At 45.5% G+C, this 26624-nt stretch overlaps 1 protein-coding gene across 2 annotated transcripts in view; it reads right to left on the bottom strand.

Annotated features, from left to right (window-relative positions):
• Positions 1–26624, bottom strand: part of LOC126251681 (GTP-binding protein GEM-like) — a 517230-nt gene that overhangs the window by 40319 nt on the left and 450287 nt on the right. For both annotated transcript variants that reach the window (XM_049952263.1, XM_049952262.1), the window contains exons 2-3: positions 3933–4015; positions 3645–3834 (exon numbers count right to left, since the gene is read on the bottom strand). In XM_049952263.1, the coding sequence (XP_049808220.1) occupies positions 3645–3834; positions 3933–4015 (273 nt within the window). The remainder of the gene's footprint in view (positions 1–3644; positions 3835–3932; positions 4016–26624) is intronic.

The raw sequence follows: 26624 nt of genomic DNA, 5'->3' as shown, positions 1-26624 counted from the left end.
GCAGCGTTCCAGAACGGTGGTTTTCGACAGACATGCTGCCCCATCCACATTCTTCATTGTCCGGTGGATGATTACCGGTGTTTGTCCTTCGGCGGCCAAAACAACAGTATCAGGACGAAAAAATTGTTCAAATGGCTCCGAGCACTGTGGGACTTAACATCTGAGGTTATGATGCCCCTAGAACTTAGAACTACTCAAACCTAACTAGCAGTCGCGCGGTTCCGGAGTGAAGCGTCTAGAACCGCTCGGGCACAGCGGCCGGCGCATCAGGACGTTGGTCCTGTTTGGACCCATTCGGCAATAGCGTCGCCGTAGTTCACGTTTCCGCATTCGGCGCACACACGTCGGAAAGACACGAATGCCACAGTAATCCCCTGCCTAGAAGCCGGTGGTTACGCTGTCTGTACAGCCGCATCTGACACGTGCTACGTTGCGTATTTGCTTCAGCAACGTCCCAAGCAGAAAAACGTTTTGATCGCTAGTTACAAAAGCTCATTTTCCAAATTTGCCACTAACGGTACATAAAGATACATCATTAATTACAAAATTGCGCGTGTTTATACACAGTGTGTTCCGATTCCATTAGGACTGTGCTATGAAAACTAGAAGTCACGGATCATGATTACAAAATCACTGTATTTATTAAAAATAGTCTCCCTCTGAATAAAAACACAGATGGAATCATTGTAAAAGCATTTTAAAACAGTGACTGTAGTCCTTTTTGGAGTTGCATTTCGTACTGCAGTAGAGTTTTTTTGGCTGTCCTTAACTGCGTCATAACGTTCTTTCATTGCCTGCTTCAATTCTGGGAACAACCAGTTGTGGCCAAATCCGGCGAATACGGTGGGTGATCCAGTGGAAATGGAGTCCCATGCTTCTTTACAGAGCGTAGGGGAACGATGCGGGAGACCCGCACCGCTTTACTAGGCAACGTGGTTTGCTTTTGCCCTCCTCCGACTGTGATGGGGATGAATGATGATGATGACACAACAACACCCAGTCATCTCGAGGCAGGAAAAATCCCTGACCCCGCCGGGAATCGAACCCGGGATCCCGTGCTCGGGAAGCGAGAATGCTATCGCGAGACCACGAGCAGCGGACGGGTGATCCGGTACTGTGATCCACTTGATGGCCAACGACTTGCGGACAGTCTTCGCTTCGCGTGTTGGGATGTCGCCACGGAGGAGCAACCGGCAACCTGCCTCTCAGTATTCTGGTCGAATTCTACGAATTCCCGCCCACAAGCGCTGCAGGCAAAAAAAATTTCGATGTCGGCTGACGGCTCTACTGTCATTTTGGGACGAGCGTCGGACACGTACCGGTAGAGTCGCGGGCAGGATGCCTGCCTGCTGCAGCAGTGCTAGCGCGCTGACGAGATAGCACTGCAGCTGCAATTTCACTTAAGCACTCCTAACGGAAATGGACACTGTGTGTACTACAAGCAACAGAATAAGACAGCAGCTCTCACGTAGGAAACATCACGTACAGATGCCGTAACACACGATGCAAATCACACGAAAATGGGGATCGTCTGCAGAAATTCGGCGTGCAAGAAAATAAAAGAAAATCGCTACATGCAGCACAGAAAGTTACGAAGGCTATTCGGAAAGTAACGTCCGATCGGTCGCGAAGTGAAAGTCACAGTGAAAATCAAAAATTTTTTATTCGCAACAATTAGCCACACCTTCCAGCTGGCTCTCTAAATAGTCGCCACTCCGATTTGGCATTTGTCGTGGCGTCGTACAGACGTTTCAGTACCCTCGTCACAGAAAGCAGCCGCCCGTGCTTTCCGCCAATTCTCTACGTTGGTCTGCCTTTCGTTGTTGGTGCCAAAATAGCCAGCGATTCATGTGAGCAGAGATGAACAACGGAGGCGGCCAATTAAGGGCTGTACTGTGGGTGATCAAACACTTCCCACCGTAAACGCTACAGGAGCGTCTTCTTTGCCCCTGCAGAATGCGGCTGAAAATTGTATCGAAGAAAGAAACGCGTGACATTTACGTTATGTGGGCTGCATAGCTTCAGGCTAAATCATCAGATCCACATGGATGGCTTACAAGTTCGTGGCACCCTCCATCGGTAATGCTGGAATTCAGTATGGTGTTGTACCACCCTTAGCCTTGACAACTTGATGACAGCTTCCATTCGCGCAGGAATACGTTCAGTCAGGTGCTGGAAGGTGTCTTGAGGAATGGCAGCCCATCCTTCAGGGAGTGCTGCACTGAGGAGAGGTATCGCTGTCGGTCGGTGAGGCCTAACACGATGTCGGCGTTCCAAAACATCCCAGCGGTTTTCTGTAGGATTCAGGTCAACACTCTGTGCCGGCTAGTCCATTACAGGCATGTTACTGTCGTGTAACCACTCCGCCAGAGGCCGTGCATTATGAACACGTGCACGATCGTGTTGAGAGGTGCAATCGCCATCCCCGAATTGTTCTTCAACAGAGGGAAGCAAGAAGGTACTTAAAACATCAATGTAGGGCTGTGCTATCATAGAGCTACGCGAAACAACATGGTGTGCAAGTCGACTCCACGAAAAACACAACCACACCATAAGAGCACCGCCTCGTAATTTTACTGTTGGCACCACACACGCTGGCAGATGACGTTCACCAGGCATTCTCCATGCCCACACCCTGCAATCGGATCGCCACATTGTGGATTGTGATTCGTCTCTCCACAACATTTTCCCACTCTTTAATCGCCCAATGTTTACGCTCCTTACACCAAGTGAGGCGTCGTTTGGAATTTACCGGGGTGATGTGTGGCTTACGAGCTGCCGCTCGATCATGAAATCCAAGTTTTTTCTCCTCCCGCCTAACTGTCATAGTACTTGCAGTGGGTCCTGATGCAGTTTGGAATTGGTGTGTGATGTTCTGGATAGATGTATGCCTATTACACATTACGTCCCTCTTCAAATGTCGGCGGTCTCTGTCAGTCAACAGACGAGGTCCACCTGTGTGCTTTTGTGCTGTACGTGTCCCTTCACGTTTCCACTTCACTATCACATCGGAAACAGTTGACCTAGGGATGCTTAGGAGTGTGTAAATCTCGTGTACAGACGTATGACGCAAGTGATACCCAGTCACCTGACCACGTTCGAAGTCCGTGAGTTCCGCGGAGCGCCCCATTCTGCTCTCTCGCGATGTCTAATGGCTACTAATGTCCACTCTCACGATGTCTAATGACTAGTAAGGTCGCTGAGATGGGGTACCTGGCAGTAGGTGGCAGCACAGTGCACCTAATATGCACCTAATATGAGAAACGTATGTTTTTGGGGGTGTCCGGATACTTTTGATCACATAGTGTACTTGGCGGAACACACTGTTGTTTTAGGCATTTTTACGTGATCACTTTGCGCTCTGAACCGAAGAGAACGACGTGAAGCGATCGCCAGGCACACTAAAGACACTGCCCAACACATCTGTGGAAAGTTTGATCTTTCACAGTGGTTTTCATTTCGTGCCTAATCGGACCTTACTTTCCGAACACGCCTCGTATTTTATGGACGAACGAACCCAACACTACAGAAAATAACGAAATGGCTATAGTGATAGTGGAAGGGTTTCGAGGCGAATGGTCGGGTAGACTGAAGAGGGAAGGTGTTTTCAGTAGACAGGAGGATGTAGTGAGTGCGGCGCGCACCTTGCGAGGAGACGGCGCGGCTGCGCACCAGGTCGACCTTGTTGCCGACGAGGATGGCGGGCCGCGCGCGCAGCAGCTCCCAGTCGGCGAGGCGCGCCAGCTCGCCCTCGGCGCGCTGGAAGCTCGCCTTGTCGATCACCGAGTACATCACCACGAAGGCGTCCGGCGGGTCCTGGCGGTCCAGCTCCACCTGCGACACGGCCGCCCGCCCCCAGGTCAGCGCCTGCCGGCACCCCCACCCCCACCGCCCCCGACCGACTGCTACTGCTAGCCGCGTGCGAGGCTCACCTTCGGGTTGGTCATGTTGATGAAGCACAGCTCGGACTCCTCGCCGTTCAGCATGATAAACACCGACTGCTCCTTTGGCACGTCTGAAACAAACAGAGGAAGCTCGCGTCACCACGACGGGAAATAAATAAGTAAATAAATTGTCCACAGTAATTTTTTTTGTGGTTTTAGGGCGCACAACTACAGTGGTCATTAGCGCCCACACTAAGTTATGAATGCACCGCGAGGCACAAGGTTAAAACAGCAACTAAAAAGGACAACACTATAAAAGGCACATTACCAGGAAAGGGATTAATAGAAAACAGCATAATCAAATGTCCTTAGACAGGTTTGTCAAGTGGATAAAACGAAGAACGCGAGCAGCTGCTCCTGGGTCATCCGCTAAAATTTCATCCAGAGTACATGGCAGGCCAAGATCAATGCGCAATGTATTAAAATTTGGACAGGACGTCAAAATGTGTCGTACCGTCAGCAATTGCCCACATGGGCAGAACGGCGCCGGCGCAGCCGTCAGCAGATGGCGGTGGCTGAACCGGCAGTGTCCAATCCGTAACCGGGCCAAAACGACCTCCTCCCGCCGAGAAGGGCGTGAAGAGGTCGTCCGAGCCGTGGGGAGAGGTTTCGAGGCCCGAAGCTTGTTTTCAGTAAGTTTAGACCAATCGGCATGCCACGGCGATAAAATGCGCTGACAAATGACCCTGCTACAATCAGATGAAGGGACACAACAAGAAGCTGTCCGAGGCTGGAGGAACGCAGCCTTGGCCGCGGCATCTGCAGCTTCGTTCCCAGGGATACCGACATGGCCAGGAACCCACATAAAGGTAACAGTCAGCTGCTGAAGAGAGCGTTGGATCCGGTGCACGAAAGGGTGAACCGGATACGGACCACTGAGGCTCTGCATGGCGCTCAGGGAATCAGAGCAGATGATATAAGCAGAATGTCGGTGACGGCAGATGTAAAGAACAGCCTGATAGAGGGCAAATAGCTCAGCTGTGAAGACCGAACAATGGCCATGGAGCCGGTATTTGAAACTGTGTGCCCCGACAATAAAAGAACACCCGACACCGTCATTGGTCTTATAGCCGTCGGTATAAATGAAGATCGTATTAATGAACTTCGAACAAAGTTCGAAAAACCGCGAGCGGTATACCGAAGCTGGGGTGACCTCCCTTGGGAGCGAGCCGAGGTCAAGGTGAACGCGAACCTGAGCCTGGAGCCAAGGTGGCGTTTGGCTCTCGCCCACTCTAAAGGTTGCAGGGAGTGGAAAATCAAGTTGCTGAATTAGGCGACGAAAGCGAACTCCAGGGGGTAGCAGGGCAGATACATACAACCCGTATTGACGGTCGAGAGAGTCGTCAAAAAAGGAACGATAAGACGGGTGGTCGGGCACTGACAATAACCGACAGGCATACCGACAAAGCAGTATATCGCGCCGGTAGGCTAGTGGCAGTTCACCGGCTTCAGCATGAAGACTCTCGACGGGACTAGTATAGAATGCTCCGATCGCAAGACGTAACCCCCGATGTTGTCCACAGTATGCGCTCCGCCTCCCAGAAGATACGGCCGTAGTTCCCACAGAAGAGCAGCAAGCTGCCTACGTGTCAGGCGCTACTTAACACGGGGAGCGCGCCTACCGGTCGTCACCGATTTCGTCCCTATTTATGGTACCCGCAGGGCTTGGCCAGAAATAGAAGTTCTAGATGGTCGAGCGTTTGGGAAAAATAGTATTTTTCGCAATGGTCACGTGGAACGTGAGACATCTGTGTCAGCGTAGTTTTCAGGCAACAGAGGGCGCAGTGCAAACAGTGCAGAATGATAATCCGAAGGTCGCTGGGTCGAATCTCTACGCGAAAACTGAATTTTTCCCTTTACAGTTTTTACGTTACTTACGCTGCAAATAAACCGAAACATTGGCCAATATATTGTGTTTATTAATATTTTCGTAATAGGAAAGCAAAGGGAAATTTGGGATTGGAAATAATTCTGGAAGGGATTGTAAATCGTACATGAGAATTTCGTATACAAAAATGCTTACTTTTATTATTTTACAGTATATGATTTACAGGCTGGGGTAATGTTCGTATTATAAACAGTGGAAACAGCACTTTCCTTGGCATCTTGCACATCTTATAAGCGCCGCATTTTTAACCTCACATGGTGGTTTTGAAATTTCTACAGAAAAACGAACCTTATTTATACTTATAAAAGTTGTCTCTCATAGCACATTGTGTCACCGCTCCATGCGTAACACATCAGTCCACCAAATATTGGTAATGGAATGTAGTTTCGTGACGTCCTCTCGGGATGTAATTTCTTTTTCTCTCTCGATGAGATAGAGCAATTTTGAAGCCTTTTAATCAAATTATTCGCCTAACGATGAAACAAAACATCACTGGTTTGCACTAGCGAGTACACTTTTGGGAGGAATCATAATGGAAATCATTCATCACCAGAAATCTTGCCGTCGATATATTTGTCCTCCCCACGAGTTAAGTCATGCAATTTGTCCTCCTACGCGTAAGGTTTAACCACACAAGTCAAACATTTTTTGTGTAGGACTGTTGTAAGTTTTCCAGATTTTGCTGAAGTAATGGCGAGTACTCGTCCACCAAATTTTCCTTTGCCTCCCTTTTCCATGCTTTTCATGAAAATAATAATAAATACAGTATATGCAACATTATTATGGTTTATTTGCAGTGGAAGTTATGTAAAATTTGGAAATAAAGTTCCCGCAGAAGACTCGAACTCTTGAGCCGCTGATGACCGTTCTGTACTTTTTATTCTGCGCGAACCTGTAAGACATGTTACCCCAAAAGGCTCATGCCTCACACGACCTAAGCCAAAACTGCTACCATATATTCTCTTAAACGCTTGGGCCTCTAGAGCTCCCACTTGTCTCTCTCTCATTTCTAGCCAAGTCCTGCACGAACCTGCGATCGTAGCGGTCGCACGGTTCCAGACTGTATCGCCTAGAACCGCACGGCCACTTCGGCCGGCCCAGCGTTTGGATTAACTATTAAGCACAAATGACAGAACACAAAAATAAAATCAGACATCCACTGCCATGATCCCAAGAAGTTGATATAGACTGTATATAAGTGACGCAGAGGTGTTCACGGAAAAAGACAAAACACTACGTTGCTCTTGCGAAATGTTGTTTGAAAAATTTAGGAAAACAGGATTCGAAGAGGACTACATGACAGCTGTGTTACCACTGTCGTAAATCGTGAGTCGCATGTGGGGACCATGAGGGTATGGTGAGAAAGATACAGAGGGACCTTGGAAGTACAATGAGAGAGACAGTGGAGCCCTGGGAATAGTGTGAGAAAGATACAGAGGGACCAAAGAAGTACAGTGAGAGAGATGCTGATGGTCCTTCATACGACTGCGGTGAGGGAGATGCAAAGGGAACATTGGAGCATGGTCAGAGACACTGGCGCCCATGGGAGTATGTTGGGAAAACTACAGAGGAACTACAAAAGTGCAGTGCAGAGTTACAGAGAGACCACGTGTATATGGTGAGAGAAATATAAGGGACCATGGGGTTCAGGGAGATAGATGCTGAGAAACCATAGGAAAGTGGTGAGAGACGTACAGAGGGACCATGGGAGTACGGTGAGAGAGAGACAGATGAACAACTGGAGTACAATGAGAGAGAGAGACACAGGGCTCATGGGAGTGCAGTGGGAGAGATACTGAGGGACCACAGTGGAGCACAGTGAGAGAGATATGGAAAGACCGTGGCAATACAGTGAGAGACACGCAGAGGAGCAGCAGGAGTAAGTAGAAGTGGTGAGAGGGATACAGTGGAACCATGGGAGTACGGTGAGAGAGAGACAGATGGACAATTGGAGTACAATGAGAGAGATACACAGGGCTCATGGGAGTGCAGTGGGAGAGATACTGAGGGACCACAGTGGAGCACAGTGAGAGATATATGGAGAGACCGTGGCAATACAGTGGGAGACACGCAGAGGAGCAGCAGGAGTAAGTAGAAGTGGTGAGAGGGATACAGTGGAACCATGGGAGTACGGTGAGAGAGAGACAGATGGACAATTGGAGTACAATGAGAGAGATACACAGGGCTCATGGGAGTGCAGTGGGAGAGATACTGAGGGACCACAGTGGAGCACAGTGAGAGAGATATGGAAAGACCGTGGCAATACAGTGAGAGACACGCAGAGGAGCAGCAGGAGTAAGTAGAAGTGGTGAGAGGGATACAGTGGAACCATGGGAGTACGGTGAGAGAGAGACAGATGGACAATTGGAGTACAATGAGAGAGATACACAGGGCTCATGGGAGTGCAGTGGGAGAGATACTGAGGGACCACAGTGGAGCACAGTGAGAGATATATGGAGAGACCGTGGCAATACAGTGGGAGACACGCAGAGGAGCAGCAGGAGTAAGTAGAAGTGGTGAGAGGGATACAGTGGAACCATGGGAGTACGGTGAGAGAGAGACAGATGGACAATTGGAGTACAATGAGAGAGATACACAGGGCTCATGGGAGTGCAGTGGGAGAGATACTGAGGGACCACAGTGGAGCACAGTGAGAGATATATGGAGAGACCGTGGCAATACAGTGGGAGACACGCAGAGGAGCAGCAGGAGTAAGTAGAAGTGGTGAGAGGGATACAGTGGAACCATGGGAGTACGGTGAGAGAGAGACAGATGGACAATTGGAGTACAATGAGAGAGATACACAGGGCTCATGGGAGTGCAGTGGGAGAGATACTGAGGGACCACAGTGGAGCACAGTGAGAGATATATGGAGAGACCGTGGCAATACAGTGGGAGACACGCAGAGGAGCAGCAGGAGTAAGTAGAAGTGGTGAGAGGGATACAGTGGAACCATGGGAGTACAGTGAGAGACATACAGAAGGACCACAGAGGTACCATCAGAGAGACACTGAGAAACTATGGCAGAAGAGTGAGAGAGAGAGATACAGTGGGGCCACGTGAGTATGGTGATACTGAAGGACCATGAAAGTATGGTATGGTGATAGAGAGACAGAACGACCGTGAGAGTACGTCGAGAGCAGAGCCCGCTATACGGACTTGCAACCCAGATAATTGGTAGGGGCAAAAAAACATAGTGGCGCTATTTTGGCTATAGTGTAGAGAAATATTGATATGTTAAATACTGAATAATAGAAAAATATGGACGTTGCCGTTGGTGGGAAGGCTCACGTGCTTCGGCGATACAGTTAGCGGCTTGAGAGGCCAGACAAACGTGTGGGTCCTAAAGAGACCAGCAGCCTTCTCAGTAGTTGCAGTGGCAGCAATCTGGCCTTATAACATTAGTCAAAATGGCCTTGCTGTGCTGGTACTGCGAACAGCTGAAAGCAAGGGGAAATTACAGCCATAATTTCTCTCGAGGGCATACAGCAAATGATGATGCCGTCCTCTTGGGTAAAATATTCCGGGTGTAAAACAGTCCCCCATTCGGATCTCTGGGAGGGGCCTACTCAGGAGGACGTTGTTATCAGGAGAAAGAAAACTGGCGTTCTACGGATCGGAGCGTGAAATGTCAGATCCCATAATCGAGCAGGTAGGCTGTACAATTTAAAAAGGGAAATGGAAAGGTTAAAATTAGAGTTAGTGAAGTTCGGTGGCAGGAGTAACAAAACTTCTGGTCAGGTGAATACAGAGTAATAAATACAAAATCAAATAGGGTTAATGCAGGAGTAGGTTTAATAAGGAATTAAAAAATAGGAGCGCGTATAAGCTACTACGAACAGCATAGTGAATGCGTTATTGTAGCCAAGATAGACAAGAAACACACGCGTACAACAGTAGTACAAGTTTGTACGCCAACTAGCTCCGTAGATGATGAAGAGACTGAAGAAATGTATGATGCCATGAAAGAAATTATTCAGATAGTGGAGGGAGACGAAAATTTAGTAGTCATGAGGGACTGGAATTCGATAGTAGGGAAAGGAAGAGAGGGAAAAGTAGTAGGTGAATATGGACTGGGGGCAAGCAGTGAAAGAGGAAATCGCCTGATAGAATTTTGCACAGAGCATAACTTAATCATAGGTAACACTTGGTTTAAGAATCACGAAGGAATGTTGTATACGTGGAAGAGACATGGAGCAACTGGAAGATTTCACATAGATTATATAATGGTGAGACAGAGTTTTGGAAACTAGGTTTTAAATTGTAACACGTTTCCAGGGGCAGATGTGGACTCTGACCACAATTTGTTGGTTATGAAGCGTAGATTAAAACTGCAAAGAAATACAGTAGCTTTGAGAGATGAAACAGTGAAGGCAGCAGAGGATCCTGTAGGCAAAAAGACGAGGGCTAGTAGAAATCTTTCGGTTACAGAAGAGATACTGAATTTAATTGATGAAAGGAGAAAACATAAAAAATGCAGTAAATGAAGTAGGCGGCAAGGAATACAAACGTCTAAAAAGTGAGATCTACAGGAAGTTCAAATGGCTAAGCAAGGATAGATGGAGGACAAATGTAAGGATGTAAGGGCACGTACCTCTAGTGGTAAGACAGAAGCTGCATACTGGAAAATTAGAGAGGTCATTTCAGAAAAGAATATGAATATTAATATCGAGAATATGAATATGAATTTCAGGAGGTCAGATGGTTAACCAATCCTAAGGAAGGAAGTAAGGAAAAGCGGAAAGATGGAAGAAGTATGTAGAGGGTCTATACAAGGGCGATGTACTTGAGGGAAATGTTATTGAAATGGAAGAGGAGGTAAACGAAGATGAAATGGGAGATATGGCTTTCAGTGCTCTGCCAAATTCTTCACGCTGTATCATAAGTCAATAAAAGGCCTGGGGAGTAGACAACATTCCACTGGATTTAGTGATAGCCTTGGGAGACCCAGCCATGACAAAACTCTACCATCTGGTGAGCAAGATGTATGAGACAAGCGAAACATACTCAGCCTTCAAGAAGAATATAATAATTCCAATCCCAAAGGAAGCAGATGTCGACAGCCGTGAAAATTACTGAACTATGAGTTTAATAACGCACGGTTGCAAAATACTAACACGAATTCTTTACAAACGATTGGAAAAACTGGTAGTATCCGACCTCGGGGAAGATCACTTTGGATTCCGGAGAAATGGAGGAACACACGAGGCAATTCTGACCCTACGACTTCTCATAGAAGGTAGATTAAGGTAAAGGCAAGCCTACCTTTCTAGGATTTGTAGACTTAGAGAAAGCTTTTGACAATGTTGACTAGAATACTCTCTTTCAAATTCTGAAGGTGGCAGTGGTAAAATACAGGGAGCGAAAAGCTATGTACAATTTGTACAGAAAGCAGATGGCAGTCATAAGAGTCGAGGGACATGAAAGGAATGAATGGCTCTGAGTACTATGCGACTTAACGTCTGAGGTCATCAGTCGCCTAGAACTTAGAACTAATTAAACCTAACTAACCTAAGGACATCACACACATCCATGCCCGAGGCAAAATTCGAACCTGCAACCGTAGCGGTCGCTCGCTTCCAGATCGTAGCGCCTAGAACCGCACGGCCACTCCGGCCGGCGACATGAAAGGGAAGCAGTGGTTGGGAAGGGAGTGAGACAGGGTTGTAGCCTGGCCGATGTTATTCAATCTGTATATTGAGGAAGTAGTAAAGGAAACAAAAGAAAAATTTGGAATAGGAATTAAAATCCACGGAGAAGAAATAAAAACTGTGAGGTTCACCGATGACATTGTAATTTGTCAGAGACAGCAAAAGACCTGGAAGGGCAGTTGAACAGAATCGACAGTGTCTTGAAACGAGGATGTAAGATGAACATGAACAAACGAGGGTAATGGAACGTAGTCGATTTAAGTCAGGTGATGGCGATGGAATTAGATTAGGAAAGGAGATAAAGTAGTAGATGAGTTTTGCCATTTGGGGAGCAAAATAACTGATGATGGCCGAAGTGGATAGGATGTAAATGCAGAGTGGTTTTGGTAAGGAAGCGTTTCTCAAGAAGAGAAAATTGTTAATATCGAGTATAGCTGGAAGTGTCAAGAAGTCTTTTCTGGAAGTATTTGTCTGGATTGTAGCCATGTACGGAAGTGAACCAGGGACGACAGTTTAGACAAGAAGAGAGTAGAAGCTTTCGAAATGTGGTGCTACAAAAGAATGCTGAAGATTAAGTGGGTAGATCATGTAGCTAATGAAGAAGTCTTGAATAGAATTGTCGAAAAGAGTAATTTGTGACACAACCTGACTGAAAGAAGGGATCGGTTGCTCGTACACGTTCTGAGGCATTAAGGATTCACCAATGTACTAGTGGAGCGATGCGCGGGGTGTAAAAATCGTAGAGGGAGACCAAGAGATGAATGCACTAAGCAGCGTCATAAGGCTGTAGTTACTCTGAGATGAAGAGGATTGCACAGAATAGAGTAGCATGTAGAGCTGCATCAAACCAGTCTCTGGACTGAAGACCATAACAACAACAGAAAAATATTACCGCATGCAGCCATCGCACGCAAGCTGATGTGTTGCGAGTGGTTTCCGTGTACACTTCCATTATTACGATGACGCCGTTGAGTGCGCGGGCTGCTGCGAGAGAGCGGCCCCTGGATCCCGGGAAGTATTCAGAGTTGACCGCAGCTGGGCTGGGGAGTGGCAAAGGGAAGTGACAATAGGCAGCTTAGGGCGGCTCAAACTCTGAGAAAGCGGTAACGGGGCGCGGCCTCCAGCTGCCTTAAGATGAGTGACAGCGAGGGGGTGGTTGACCCCATGCTGGTGTACCGAGAACCAGACACAGAACTTGTAGGCCTGTTGATAAATGTCCGTAGTCCAGTTTTCAGTTAAACATGCGAGAAAGCCGCGCAAAGCTACGGTGGAGCAGTCAACAGAGGCCGAAATATGTGTGTTCGTGACTATAGCAACTTCACGCTGAATTCACGGTCCGCAGAGTCTGAAGTAAATCGGGTGAAGAGCAACAGAATGAAATATGCCGGCCTCCGATGGGAACGTAGGACTGAGCAATTTGAAGTACTCTCCTGGGAGTCAGAATTCCGGAAAGACTGGTGTTTTGTGCAGACACTAACCTTGATGGTTGGCCTGGGAGGATCTAAATAGCAGACGTTGAGAGGAAGGGAAATTTTGCGGGAATTTGTTCACTTTCCAGAGCAGGCAATGGTCGGTGCTGGGCAGCAATGCATAATTAACGCGACTGGCGCTGCAATTGGCGTAAGTGATTTTGCTGGAGGGGAAACCGAGGTGAAGAGTGGACTGGCAGAAGTCTCAGTAGAGGTCTTCCATTCCCAGCTTGCCTAGAGTGTGAACAGCTTGCCTGAGAAAGAGTGCCGGCCGGTGTGGCTGTGCGGTCTAGGCGCTTCAGTCTGGAACCGCGTGACCGCTCCGGTCGCAGGTTCGAATCCTGCTTCGGGCATGGATGTGTGTGATGTCCTTAGGTTAGTTAGGTTTAATTAGTTCTGAGTTCTAGGCGACTGATGACCTCAGAAGTTGAGTCGCATAGTGCTCAGAGCCATTTGAACCATTTTTTGAGAAAGAGTGAGAATCTCTGCAGTTTAGGACTTAGCAAATGGAACGATTGAGCTTGGAGATAGAGAGTTTTGGTTCAGCTACGTACTGAGCAAGACAGCTAGGAGTGAATAGACGAGCACAGCCTTGCAGCAGCACGAGGCTGGCCGACGTCCGCACAACGACGCCGCCCCAACACGCTGAAATCGGTGATATTGCGCCCTCTCCGGCTTGAGTTAGGACACTGATTAATTTGTTGGATCACGTCGGCAAAGTTTCCACGAGGTTTTCATGGGCCTTGTATTGTGGAATTCTTCTCGCACTTCGCATTACGCCTGGGTCAGTCGATAGGAATTAATTTTGATTTATCGCACTTTACTCCACGTAAACGCAATTTATTACAACTGCCCGTTAGGAGAGTCATGTAATGTGATGATTGAAGGTCATGAGTTAAAATAAATTTGTGCTAACCGACTGCATCTGTTTTCAATCAAGTAGTTGAAATCCCAAGTCACTTTCTGAATTAATTTTATGTTCAACATTTGCATCTGATGTTATATTCAGCTATTGAACATCAATGTGCACCCCTTTTAAGTAAAAGGGATCAATTCTGAATCAACACTGCCACTACAGTTCAATCAGGAGTCACAGGGCCCTATTACTTTCTTTGCGTTATCCGATATTGCGGCAGTTTTGCTCTCTCTGTTGATCTGTTAGCAATTAGCTGGGGTGAACACACGCCAAAACCAGATAAGTGACGGGTGGGGTGTTACAATCCTCCGTCCAGTCCCAATTTAGCCCCGTTCTATTCTCATCTGTTTGGAAAACTTAAAGAAAACCTCCGAGAAGTTCATTTTGGTAATGACGGAGTGGTGTCTGGAGAGGTGAGGTTGTGGCTCCATCAACAAAGTCAAACATTGTACAGTGAATATATCAACAAACTGGTTTCTTGATAGGAGAAATATGTTCGGTTCCAGGATGCATATGTTGAGAAATAAATGAGCAGTCATGAGGAATTAATGCGTATAACCTTACAACGTTTGTTTTGTTTAATAAGCTTTAAGAGTTTTTGGACAAGAAATTCGAAGGCCCTCGTAGTTTTGTACGCAGCGGCGTCAGCTGTGGACGGCAGGCTGCGGCGGGTGGCTGAAAGACAGGCGGGCAATTGTGCGGCGCATGCGCGCTCTGTGGCTGGCTGATTAATGGCGCGCCACAGAGACACGCCGACAGCTGGCGATAGCGGCTGGCGGCCCGCATCGACCACGCCGGGCTCACCGACTACTGTGGCCGCCACGTGGGCGCGATGATAGCCCGTCCTTCTGCCGCGCTCGTCACGGCAGCGGCATCCCGCCCACCGCGCGGTAGCGTATTCACTGGGCTGCTCTACCAGGTTGCAAGTATACACCAAGTGAAGAGAATGCACATTAAAGACCAGGAAACGAGATACTAGAAGCAGTAGGCAAGTTTTGCTACTTGGGCAATGGAAAAAGTCAAGGGGATATAAAATGCATAATGCAATTTTTTTTTTAAATCTTTATTTCAATAACAACAATAATAGTTATACAAATTAGCCCACCACCTTAGTGATTAGTGGGTCCTAACGTTAATACAATATTGTAAGTTATCAGCAGCTATTACAGTTATTACAATGTTACAATTAATTTGTGAGCTATAGATAGTGTGACACAGTACATGTTAATAGGAAGATTACGATTGTTAATCTATACACTACTACCTAGTTGTTAGTTTTCCTACCTACTTGTTAATTCCTAACTGGCTGCAGCGTTACAGGTGTCATCCTAGATATAAACCTACTTCAAGGCCTTTTCTCATCGAGCTAATCCCGACGAGCGTGGCCCTGACACTGGGCAGGACAAAATTGCTTGTCGCTGCAGGTTCCTAACTTTATATCTACTTCTAATGCTACTAACTAACCTACGTCAAATCCGATGCTGTCTTAGTCGAGAATAGGTGTACCCCAGTCCCCCTAGCCCTGCACGTGGCGGATTCCAACTAAAAGTCGACCCGTCCACCCACAGGCGGTACAGGATTAGGGTACTAGGACACGTTCAGTGGTTGGTTCTACTCGCGAAAGTCCCTCAGGTATGCAGTCAGAACTTTCCGTGATACCTCATTTGCCAAGTTGTTCAGAGTTTCGAAAGTCTCTTCGTGTCTTAATAAGTCGTATGTGTTGTTGTTTGGTAGTTGTTGTCTTAATGTAGCTGCACTCGTAAACCACATGGTCGGGAGTGCCCTCCAAAGCGCCACAGTCACACTCAGGTGCAGCCCTTTTCCCAAACCGATATAGATATGTCGGGTAGGGCCCATGACCAGTGAGAAAATGTATTAGACCCCGGGTTGGTTCGAAATACCTCATGCCTAACCTTTCTTTAACATTTGGCAAGAGTCTGAAGGTTCTACTGCCAGATTCATCCATTTCCCAAGATTCCTACCACAAGTACTCACCCCTTCTTCGTATTTCTCCCTTGTCCCTAGCCAAAGCTCCCAGTATGTTCTCTGTTTTCATGTCGTTCCCTTTCTTGACCCAGTACGATGCTTCTTGTTCCAGTATTTTAATATCTAGAGGACAGAGCCCCATTATCACTAATAGGGCAATTCCTGGGGATGTTCTGTAAGCCCTCACAGATCTTAACAGCATGTTCCTCTGTACTCTTCTCACTGTCATAGCAGGCACCACCCTTGTGAGGCTGTGCGCCTACACTTCCGATCCGTAACCCACTATTGAAGTTAATATACTGTTATGATACAACTTTATTAGGTGTGGTGGAAGGTGAAATCTTTTGTGTCCTATGGACATTAGGTTATTGTGTACTTGTAGTGCTCTTTCGGTTACAGACTCATCGATGATGACACCCAAGTAGCGAGTCTCTTGTCTTCTGACAACTGGTGAGCCCCAATTCTCACTGTTGGATTTCTTACTAGCTGTCCTTTCAGCAATAGGTATGTTGATTTAGTTGGTGAAATTGACATTTTAGTATTAGTACACCATAGTTGCTATTTTGCCATAGCTCTTTCTATTTTTGGTTCTATGTCTTCGCGGCTCCGGCCTTCAACCAGCAGAAGGAGGTCATCTGCGTAGGCTATCACCTCTAGCACCTCTTCACTCTGCTGCAAACTGTCTAGAAGTGGTTCCATGTGGACATCCCAGAACAGGGGACCTAGGAGGGAACCCTGGGGACACCCCTTAGTTAAGGTTTTTCCAACTTTGCCGCTCCAGACCTCCCGGCATAATGCGAATTGCTAGTGAGGCGTTTCTCGTGTATATCAGTAAATGACCAGAAACACGACGGCCCAGTTGCAAGTCGCCTATGAAAATGGCTACACGCGGCAAAAAAAAAAAAAAAAAAAAAAAAAAAATATTTTAACTGTTTCGCATTTAGTTATTCACCAAATATAAAAATTTAAAACCCTGTCATAATCAACTCATTAAGAGGACGAAGGTTTAACATAATAAATACTTTTAGATTAAACCGGACGTGTCATCAAAAAGCAAAATTGCTTTGCCGTCATTAGACACACACGAAAAGAAAGCAAACTCGCTAGCTTTCTGAGTAATCATTTTTCGAACTAGAGTAAAATACACGTACACATAAACACTTGCATATACACCCCTGTGTCCCTATACGGTGACGGCTGGTCTAATAGCGCAAGTTCTGCATTTCGCCAGATGGACTATGGCCTGCCCGAAATTACTCCAAGATTGACACTTCGCACGAGCACGGTTACACACGAAGCAGAGCTGCCACGTCCCACACACAACACGCGCGTAATATTACATGTCGTGCAACTCGCCCAAACAGGCAAACTATCCACTTTTTAAATAAGAAAATTCTGTCAGTGTGTCCTCGAAGAGCTACGCTACGTTTTGATTTTAGTTTAATCTGCACCAACAAATTATTAGACGATTTGTGGACAATTTTCAAAAATGCATTTCCTCAAGACGTTTCCGAATTTTCGACATGCGGGAAACTTATTTGTTATTGAAGTTAGGTGAATTCATTATGCGAACGAAATTTTAAGAATTTCATATATTCCAATCCAGAACTCTGTAGGAGATCTCTAATGCGAGATAATTCGAGTTAAATATGTCGCAAAATGGTCTGCTAGCGCGTTAACTACTAATCGTGCGCCCGTACTGTTCGACACGCGAAACAGATCGCTATAGGTTTGTAATGAAACTGTTATTAATTTTTCTGATGAGATGTTGTTGTTTCTTGGGAAGGAGACCAGACAGTGAGGTCATCGGTGTCATCGGATTAGGGAAGGAAGTCTGTCGTGCCATTTCAAAGGAGCCATCCCGGCATTTGCCTGAAGCGATTTAGGGAAATCACGGAAAACCTGAATCAGGATGGCCGGAGGCGGGATTGAACCGTCATCCTCCCGAATGCGAGTCCAGTGTGCTAGCCACTGCGCCACCACGCTCGGTTGTTCTGATGAGCCTCATTAATTCTAATACAACAAAAAGTAAGATGAAGATTGTTTATCACAACGGGAAACCGTATGTTAAATAGGCCAACCACTGTAGTTTAGAAAGAACAAAAGTGATACAGGGCCTCCGTACTACAGCAGTTGTGTGTATACAGTAATATTTACTTTGTGTGATACAGACTGAATTCCTAAGATGACGTTTCTTTGAAATTAGTTGCTATAGCTTCTTGTCAAAATTTCAAAAGTTACCAAGATGTAAGTTTGCAGGTAGTTGCAGATGTAAACTGCGCACGCCATACATGCAGCTGAATCGTCCTGTCCGTTTCTACGGGGATAACGGAGAAACTCCGCTGCCATCTCTCTCGTCGCTGTGAAGGACTATAGACTGACTGTTGTCACTGTAGTGAAACTATCACCTCCTCCACTGAGTCTTCCACAAGAGTTTCGTTCTGCCATGCCCCCTCTGTGATGCCCTGCGCATGTTTGACGGTTTTCTTCCAGTCTTCAAGAGTGAGTTCCCGCCAGCTTCTCATGTGACTGCTTCGACTCCACAGATAGTAAATTTATTATTATTTCTGGCAATGTAGTCTTTAGTTTGCGCCCATATTAACTCCACTGGGTTGAAATGGCAGTCGTAGCCTAACGGCTCTACGCCCATGTAGTTTTGCCGGTTCGTCGATTTCGAACAGGAAGGACTGTGTCTTACGGGGAGAGATTTTCTTTTTCATAAGCTCCACAATTTTCAGGTCACCACTTACATCGTCGTTAGACGCTGAAGCCAGTCAATCATTTGTTCTTTTCGGTTTGTCGCGGTATATGCCTTGTGAACAACAGAATTGTAAGGAGCGTTATCTAGAACATTTGTTGGTGGTTTTCCGAGATTTGCTATTAGTGAATCTTAAAACAAGTTTGTAAATTTAATGTGGTTCATTTCTTCGTGATAATCTCCTGCCTTTTTTCTATTTAAAACACAGGAGACTGTGTGGGAGAAAATCTTGCGATGTGCCTGCATGGAGACGAATAAGTGTGCTCCCCCTTGATGGCATTGCCAGTGTCGATCTGTCCAGACCTACTTGACAGCGGGACCAGAACTCACTCACCGTTCTTCAAGCCTCACCACTCTGCCCATGTTTATACTATGAAAATCCCTCAGAAATCGGCATCGCTGGTCAGCTATAATTATGTTTCCCCTCCATTCCACTTACAAAAAAAATTTGTGTGAAATCTTATGGGACTTAACTGCTAAGGTCAGCAGTCCCTAAGCTTACACACTACTTAACGTAAAGTATCCTATCCGGACGGAGTGGCCGTGCGGTTCTAGGCGCTACAATCTGGAACCGCGAGACCGCTACGGTCGCAGGTTCGAATCCTGCCTCGGGCTGGATGTGTGTGATGTCCTTAGGCTAGTTAGGTTTCAGTAGTTCTAAGTTCTAGGGCACTGTTGACCTCATATGTTAAGTCCCATAGTGCTCAGAGCCATTTGAACCATTTAAAGTATCCTAAGGACAAACACACACACCCATGCCCGAGGGACGACTCGAACCTGCGCCTTGACCAGCCGCACACTCCATGACTGCAGCGCCTCAACCCGTTCGGCTAATCCCGCGCGGCCATTCCACTTACGACTTTCGACAAACTACCCATTGACATCGTTGACTATCTCTCAATAAATAACAGTAACCACGAATAACGGTAACAACTAATAACAGTAGCAACAAATGAAAGAATAACTTCTACAGATCTTAAAAACGAAGATAGAGAAAGTTGAAGGGCGGAAAGATCACACAGCTGACTGCAGCTGAAGCCCATTGAAAGCGGGGAAGTGACATTCAGCTGAGCACGACACACTCAGTTTCAGTGAGTGCTTCACAACTCGGGCTGTCTGGAACCTCCCCCCACCACTAGCTTCTCTGAGCCGTACAGAGAGGAGTTACCCTTACAACACATTTTGTGCTTCCGAAGCCATCCTGGCCTGTTTCTCCGGGGACCCACTAACGTCGCACTGTCCACCCGAGAGTTTCCCTTTCCTGAGTCCTGTCGCCCTCTCCCAGCTTCTGCCCAACCTGCACTGGCAATGGTGCACCACGCGCCTAGCCCACCCTCTCTCCCTCCCAGCGGCTGCCTCCCTCTGTCTATCTCCCTGCCTCCCTCCTCCCTCTGCTCCCCTCTGCCCACTCCACCTGGCACTACCCACACAACAACCTACCTAGTCCACCTGCTGACGTGTGTGTGTGTGTGTTTTGTACTATTTCTGGCTTATTCAGCCATCATATTAGGTTCCAGGAAGCTATTCCCAGGGCAGTGGGATGAGGTACCGGTGACAGATGTTAGATTCGCTACCATTCCCTTGAGAAAGACCGCCTGCATGATGCTGCTGCTCTGTGATTGGCTGCTCTGTTCGGCAGTAGGTCGCCAAAACGTTAAACTTTAGTTGCTATTATTTATTAAACCTGTCATCCAAATTACTTCATTTTTTAAATAAACATCTCTCAGTCATTTCAAAATTATTAAAATCAAAGTATTATTAAAACAAAAGACTTACGATATTACTGCCGATGCACTTCGGTGGCGTTCGGGTCACGCCTTGCTGGCTTGGCGCGCGAAGTGTCTCGGGCAGTCCGGCTCTCCAGTTCTGACCGTTCCAGTAGACAGACATGTTGTCTGTGGCAGGATGTATTTCATGTAATTGTAGCCAGATATAATGACTGTGGAAAGATATGTTCAATACGTTGTGATCAAGAATAGTTTCCCGTGTTTATATCAATAAAAACGCGAGTGGCGTCCCAAATGAGTTATAGTTTATTTGTAGCAGCAGTTCCTTGCGAAGTTAATTTCAGCCTCAAGAAAACGAATCCACGACCTGCGTGCTGTTTTCTGCGCTGGGGACATCGTCATCATGAAGACAGCAGGTTAGTGAAGTGTGCAAGAACTTATGTATTCCACACAGGGCAGTGGAAACAACTACGCACCTCATGTGTACTGCATGCACAGTACAAATGTGCTCAGTGACACTTCATCTGCAGTAATGCAGAGGAGGTAAAGAAGGATGAAAGTATTAACACTATCTCACTTTTATTCCTTTTTTCTTGCCGTAGTGTGTGTGTGTGTGTGTGTGTGTGTGTGTGTGTGTGTGTGTGTGTGTGTGTGTGTTTTCTCAGTGTACTTTAGTCCAAAATAGGATTACTGCGAGAAATAACAAGTCGTCTCTTTTTTGCGTGTGCCTATCAACGACTCAACATTTACTTTTCGGTGAGTGGTCTGCTGTAATCCAAAAGTACTTATAGAACACCAGAGCCGGCCGCGGTGGCCGTGCGGTTCTGGCGCTGCAGTCCGGAACCGCGGGACTGCTGCGGTCGCAGGTTCGAATCCTGCCTCGGGCATGGGTGTGTGTGATGTCCTTAGGTTAGTTAGGTTTAAGTAGTTCTAAGTTCTAGGGGACTTATGACCTAAGATGTTGAGTCCCATAGTGCTCATAGCCATTTTTGAAGAACACCAGAACTTTCCTACAACATTTAAGATCGTAAGTCAAGCGTAGAAGTTAGAAACTGTATACATGTCTTCAGGCAGTGTAACTTAAGGAGCGAAAATTACCCAGGTTATATTCATCGAGTATTTGAGGATGAGAGCACTTAGTGACTTCGAGCGAACTTTACACATTATTTAAAAGCTTTACGAAACTTTTCCTCTCTGACACCTCCCGCAAAATAACGAAAGCAAAAAACGTTTGTCGCATACTACATTTGCGCTGTTCGTGCAGTCGCACATCAACATCAGGCGTGATGTTTCAATTTACCACTTCTTTGCTACTTTCAATGTTCGTAACATATTTTTCAGACAGTATCCACGAATACCATTGAATGTAACTGCAAAACTATATCGTTGTACGACGCTTATTTCGGGAAATAGGTCGTCATAAACTTTGAGACGCGCGAAACAGTAGCTTCTCTTCGACAGGTTCACAAATTACCCACACTATAAGTTCCACTGTTTGACACCTCAAGCTGTTTTACACATGGAAGCTCTTTCCTGTAAAGAATCTGGGGGAAAGTAGGTGGTTATTGGTGAGTGAGAATGTGTTAGCATCGCATAGAAATTTGAGTATGAGGAAGTCTTCTCTGATGGTATCAGGAGCCTTGCACAGACGTGAAACGTGGAGTTGTCTGAGGTGCGGCCTTATAAGACAGTGGAATGTACTAGGTGTATAGAACCCACTAGAAGAGCATAGAAGCTTTTCCTATGTGTTGCTACTGAAGAATGCTAAACATTAGAGGGCTACGTAGGATAAGCAACGACATAGCTCCTCTAAAAGAAGGGATCAGTGGTGGGACACATACTGAGGCATCGAGGAGGGGGTGTTTTAGTTAACAGAAGGAAGAGCGGCGGGTGACGGTTGATGGAGAGCAAGGCTCGACTTCTGTAAGGAGGGATGAGTGGTCGCAGGTTGTGGTAATTGTTTGGAGATAAGCTTGCACAGGATATAGTAACATGGCAGGCTGCGTACAGCCGGTCTTGAAACTGAAGACGACCAACAGTGCCGCTACGAAACTCTGCTTGCGTCCATGCTACGTTACACACACACACACACACACACACACACACACACACATTACACTCCTCTGAAGGTCAAGGAATAAATTAAATCTAAGGTGCTGTTTCAGTGTCTAGAGTTCTTATCGAATAGTCACAACAGCAGACATCACACGAATGCACGGACTGACAGCTAGGATGATTTCATTACGGTACAGAAACATGTAACGGAAATGTTCGGGGAACTTAAATGACAAATAGGAGGAGGAAGGTGTAACTGTCGCGAAACCCTATGTGACAAGTTGTATTCGGAGAACACTGTACGCAAATTCTGTGGAAACCATCGTATGTTTCGGACGGAGTGTACGAGAACAAGGTAAACCGATTACAGACGTACAGACGTATACAGTCATTTTCACTCGCTCTACATGCGGATGAAATAGGACATGGGATCGGTAATACTGGTACGATGTACGCTCTGCCATAACCTGTACACAGACTTGGGAAATGCTGAAAACTTATCTCCTGTCTTTTCTTCCTGTAAGATCAAACCCATCGCATCAAGTTGCTCACCATAGCCGGCCGGCGTGGCCGAGCGGTTCTAGGCACTACAGTCTGTAACCGCGCAACCGCTACGATCGCAGGTTCGAATCCTGCCTCGGGCATGGATGTGTGTGGTGTCCTTAGGTTGGTTAGGTTTAAGTAGTTCTAAGTTCTAGGGGACTGATGACCTCAGCAGTTAAGTCCCGTAGTGCTCAGAGCCATTTGAACCAGTTTTGCTCGCCATATCACACACCGACACACTCTTGTCTTTCCTTCTTCACTTTTCTTCTTTCTTTCCCATAACTGTGGGTGACACACCTGTCCTGTTACCTGCACTCTCAACCACTACTAAGCAAAAACTAACTCAAATTTCAACCGCCCTTTCGCCTCACTCCAATGCTGTAGTGCCGCCGCCCCCCACTTACCTTCGACAACTTCGGGTCTACCTGCAATGTGTCTACCATCTTCATCATACGACCAACACAGTTTTAATAATTATAAGAGAGAGTTTACCATTTACCTTTTACGAAGTTTTAATAATATTAAATGACTTGTATGTTTCTTATGATACGTAAAATAATTAAAATGTGGGATATAATTCTCTCTGATTTCTCGTCGCGATTTAAACTTCTGACGGTGTCTTCCAGCTTGACTGTCGGCTGACTGTCTTGGGTCGATTACTGTTTACGACAGTCTGACAACAGAAAGTCGATGACAGCTCGAGGCGTCATTTAAGCCTTGCGCTGCAGTAAACAAAGAGTGGTGCCCGAGTGCGCCGTCGCGAAAATTCGAGCACTCAAATTCGCTTTGTACACGTCCGCTTGTTCTGGCAGGCGAGTGGAAATCGGCTCCACAACCACCTGTGAGAGATACGAGAAAATGGCGTGAAATGAGAGAGAAAAGGAGCGTGAAAGGGCGCAGTGAGACGGCGAGCGCAGCTGGCCCTTCGAGTGGTTACGACCGCTCGCGCTTTACGACCCGCGGGTCGTAAACGAGCGGAGCGATCGCTTAAATGACGAGCCGCCGTGCCGCTATCGCGAGGGTCTGGCTGCGAGCTGACAGACAGGAAGGCCACCGTCGAGCGCACGCCGCCTTGAAGAAACAAACCGGCCGGGAACATTAGTCACTTGCTGCAGACAAGAATGTCAGTAGAAATAACGCTAATGGACAGAATGGATTCGTGACAAAAATTGTGAACCACTTCAGGCACTGCTAAAACGTTAGAGACGGTCTGTGTGAATGACCTGCGCCACATCTAAAACAATAAAAGAAAAAATAACAGGTGTTATCGGTTGGAGACGATGAGTATAAGGTAACGGGATTAGTATGTTAATAAGCGCTAACCACGCGGTCTAATGCGCTGCTTCCGGGTGGGAAGGCGTGCCGGCCAGCCTGTGGATGGCTTTTAAGGCGGTTTTCAACCTGCCTCGGCGACTGCGGGCTGCTTCCCCTTATTCCGCCTCAGTTACAGTTTGTCGGCGACTGCTGCACAAACACTGTCTCCACGTATGCGAACACCATAATTACTCTACCACGCAAACATTTGGGGTTACACTCGTCTGGTATGAGACGTTACCGGGGGCATTACAGACGGCGCCCGGGAACCAGCATCTCGGAAACGGCAAAGCTGGTCGGTTTTCCGTTACTACTATCGTGAGTACTGAGGGAAAGTGGTTGCAGGATGGCGCGACCGTGAGGAGGGACGGGGTTATGGAGGCACCACACCGTCTGTCCCAGTTCCTTGGTAGCACTAGGAGGTAAATCAGTGATAGTACTCACCCAATTAGGAAACTATTAGTCCGGCGGCAGGCGGAGGTATGTAAGAGTAAGAACAGCAAAAGAAACACTCTTATAAAGTGTGCTTGCAGCTTTGACACTGGCCTGATTATGGTCAGTCCATCTAAGAAATGTGTCATTCTCACTAGATCTCCAAGAAAAAATTGCAGTTAAATCTTTCCAATTGCAGTTAAATCTTTCCACATCGCTTCTTTGCAATCTTTAAAAAATCCACCAAATAATTCTAATGGATCATCAGGAAAACCAAACCATGTCGTAAAAAGATATGAATACCTTCAAAAATCTGTAATTACCTTCTTAGAAACTAACATTTACATGTATACAAACAGTAAAGAAACAGTTTTTGTTTAACAGCCATAAATAATAGCCCACTGATGATGCTACAACTGGAGTGAAACATGTTTAGGATTAAAAAAAATTGTGTTTTGCTAAAGGCCGACTATCCAAAAACATACATACAGACCAAATACTGTTTCCTTTCTTTACGGTGATAATTCCAAACAGCTTTACAACATATTTATCAATTAATTTTTTACTGGATATTCCATCATAAGTTGGATAATTTATATCATGAGCTCTAAGAATACAGAAGCTCATGTACAGTTAAGAATGATTAGGATGAACCCAAAAATTTCCAATATTTATATTTATCTCTCTGGCCTTGTTGGGGCAGTTAAGGCTATTTTTAGTCTTCTCATTCACAGGGAATGAGTAAATCCGATAATTCTCGATTTTATTGATGATTTATTAAGTAAAAAACTATCAAGACATTTCTGAAACAATTATTACACAAGCACTATTAAAGTCAATTAAACTGTCATTTTCATCAGTTGTAGTAGTTTTTAAATCTTGAATAGGATAAAAATCGGAATATATAGGATAATGTGGTTCATAAATTAGCATTAAGCTTGAATGAAGCGATAATAATAATTTCTCAATGAAAAAGATCCATATGCTTTATAAACATTCCATCAGATAAATTAAAATTTATATTAATTAATTCAAATGGAATAATTTTATGAACATTATTACCAAAAGTTTTTTATCAACTTCAGTAATTTAGTTTACCAAATCCAAGCATGTTTCCAATACTGTCTTTTATACCCATATACAATTTAACATCACTCTCAATTATAACTATGTTTAAAATTTCATCTGCTTTAATGTGAATATTTGGCTTTTTTCTATGACTGAATTTTTCTAGGTTTTTAAACTAGGCTGACCAACAGAAATTTCGATCGTTTGTCCTTGACAGTAAAGTTTATTATGTTTTTGTGTAATATGCGGAGTTGGAAATATTGTGTAAAAACCAGAAGTGCTACATTATATATCTCTTGCACAAGTACAGTCAATCTTTTTCTGCAAACAGAAGACTTATCGCTCAACTGAAGTAGTTAATTACTTAATTAACTAAATTTTATTTAATTAAATGAAACTTCATTGGAAATAAAAAATAAGAATTCTGGAGAAGAACTGGAAGAATAAGCATGGCAAACTCTTGCCTAACTATCCAATGTGCAATAATGGGACCATGTGATTGCAGAAAAACTACATTAATGGTTGATAACTATATTCTAGGACCAGAATGGCAAAACTGGGATAAAGTATATTATTTTAAAAGTTTCGATCAACCAAAATACTCAGAATTTATAAAAATATGCAAAAACTTTAAGATAATAATAATACCTACATAATTTCATAAAAACATAAGTGTAATGAATGGTCACTTTCGATTAACTATCAACATAAATCTTTAAAAAATATTTTTAATGTTAATTCATCTATATTAAATGTTTACAAAATACAAACTAGAAGTTGTTAAAAACAAGACAATATAGAAAAGTAAAAGAGCAATTAAACGAAGAGTTTAAAAAATGGAAAAAACAAGCAAGAATGGAATATGAAAAATTT

Source organism: Schistocerca nitens, chromosome 4 (genome assembly GCF_023898315.1).
Source record: "Schistocerca nitens isolate TAMUIC-IGC-003100 chromosome 4, iqSchNite1.1, whole genome shotgun sequence".
Classification (NCBI taxonomy): domain Eukaryota; kingdom Metazoa; phylum Arthropoda; class Insecta; order Orthoptera; family Acrididae; genus Schistocerca; species Schistocerca nitens.
This window is presented reverse-complemented; position numbering and strand designations above follow the sequence as displayed.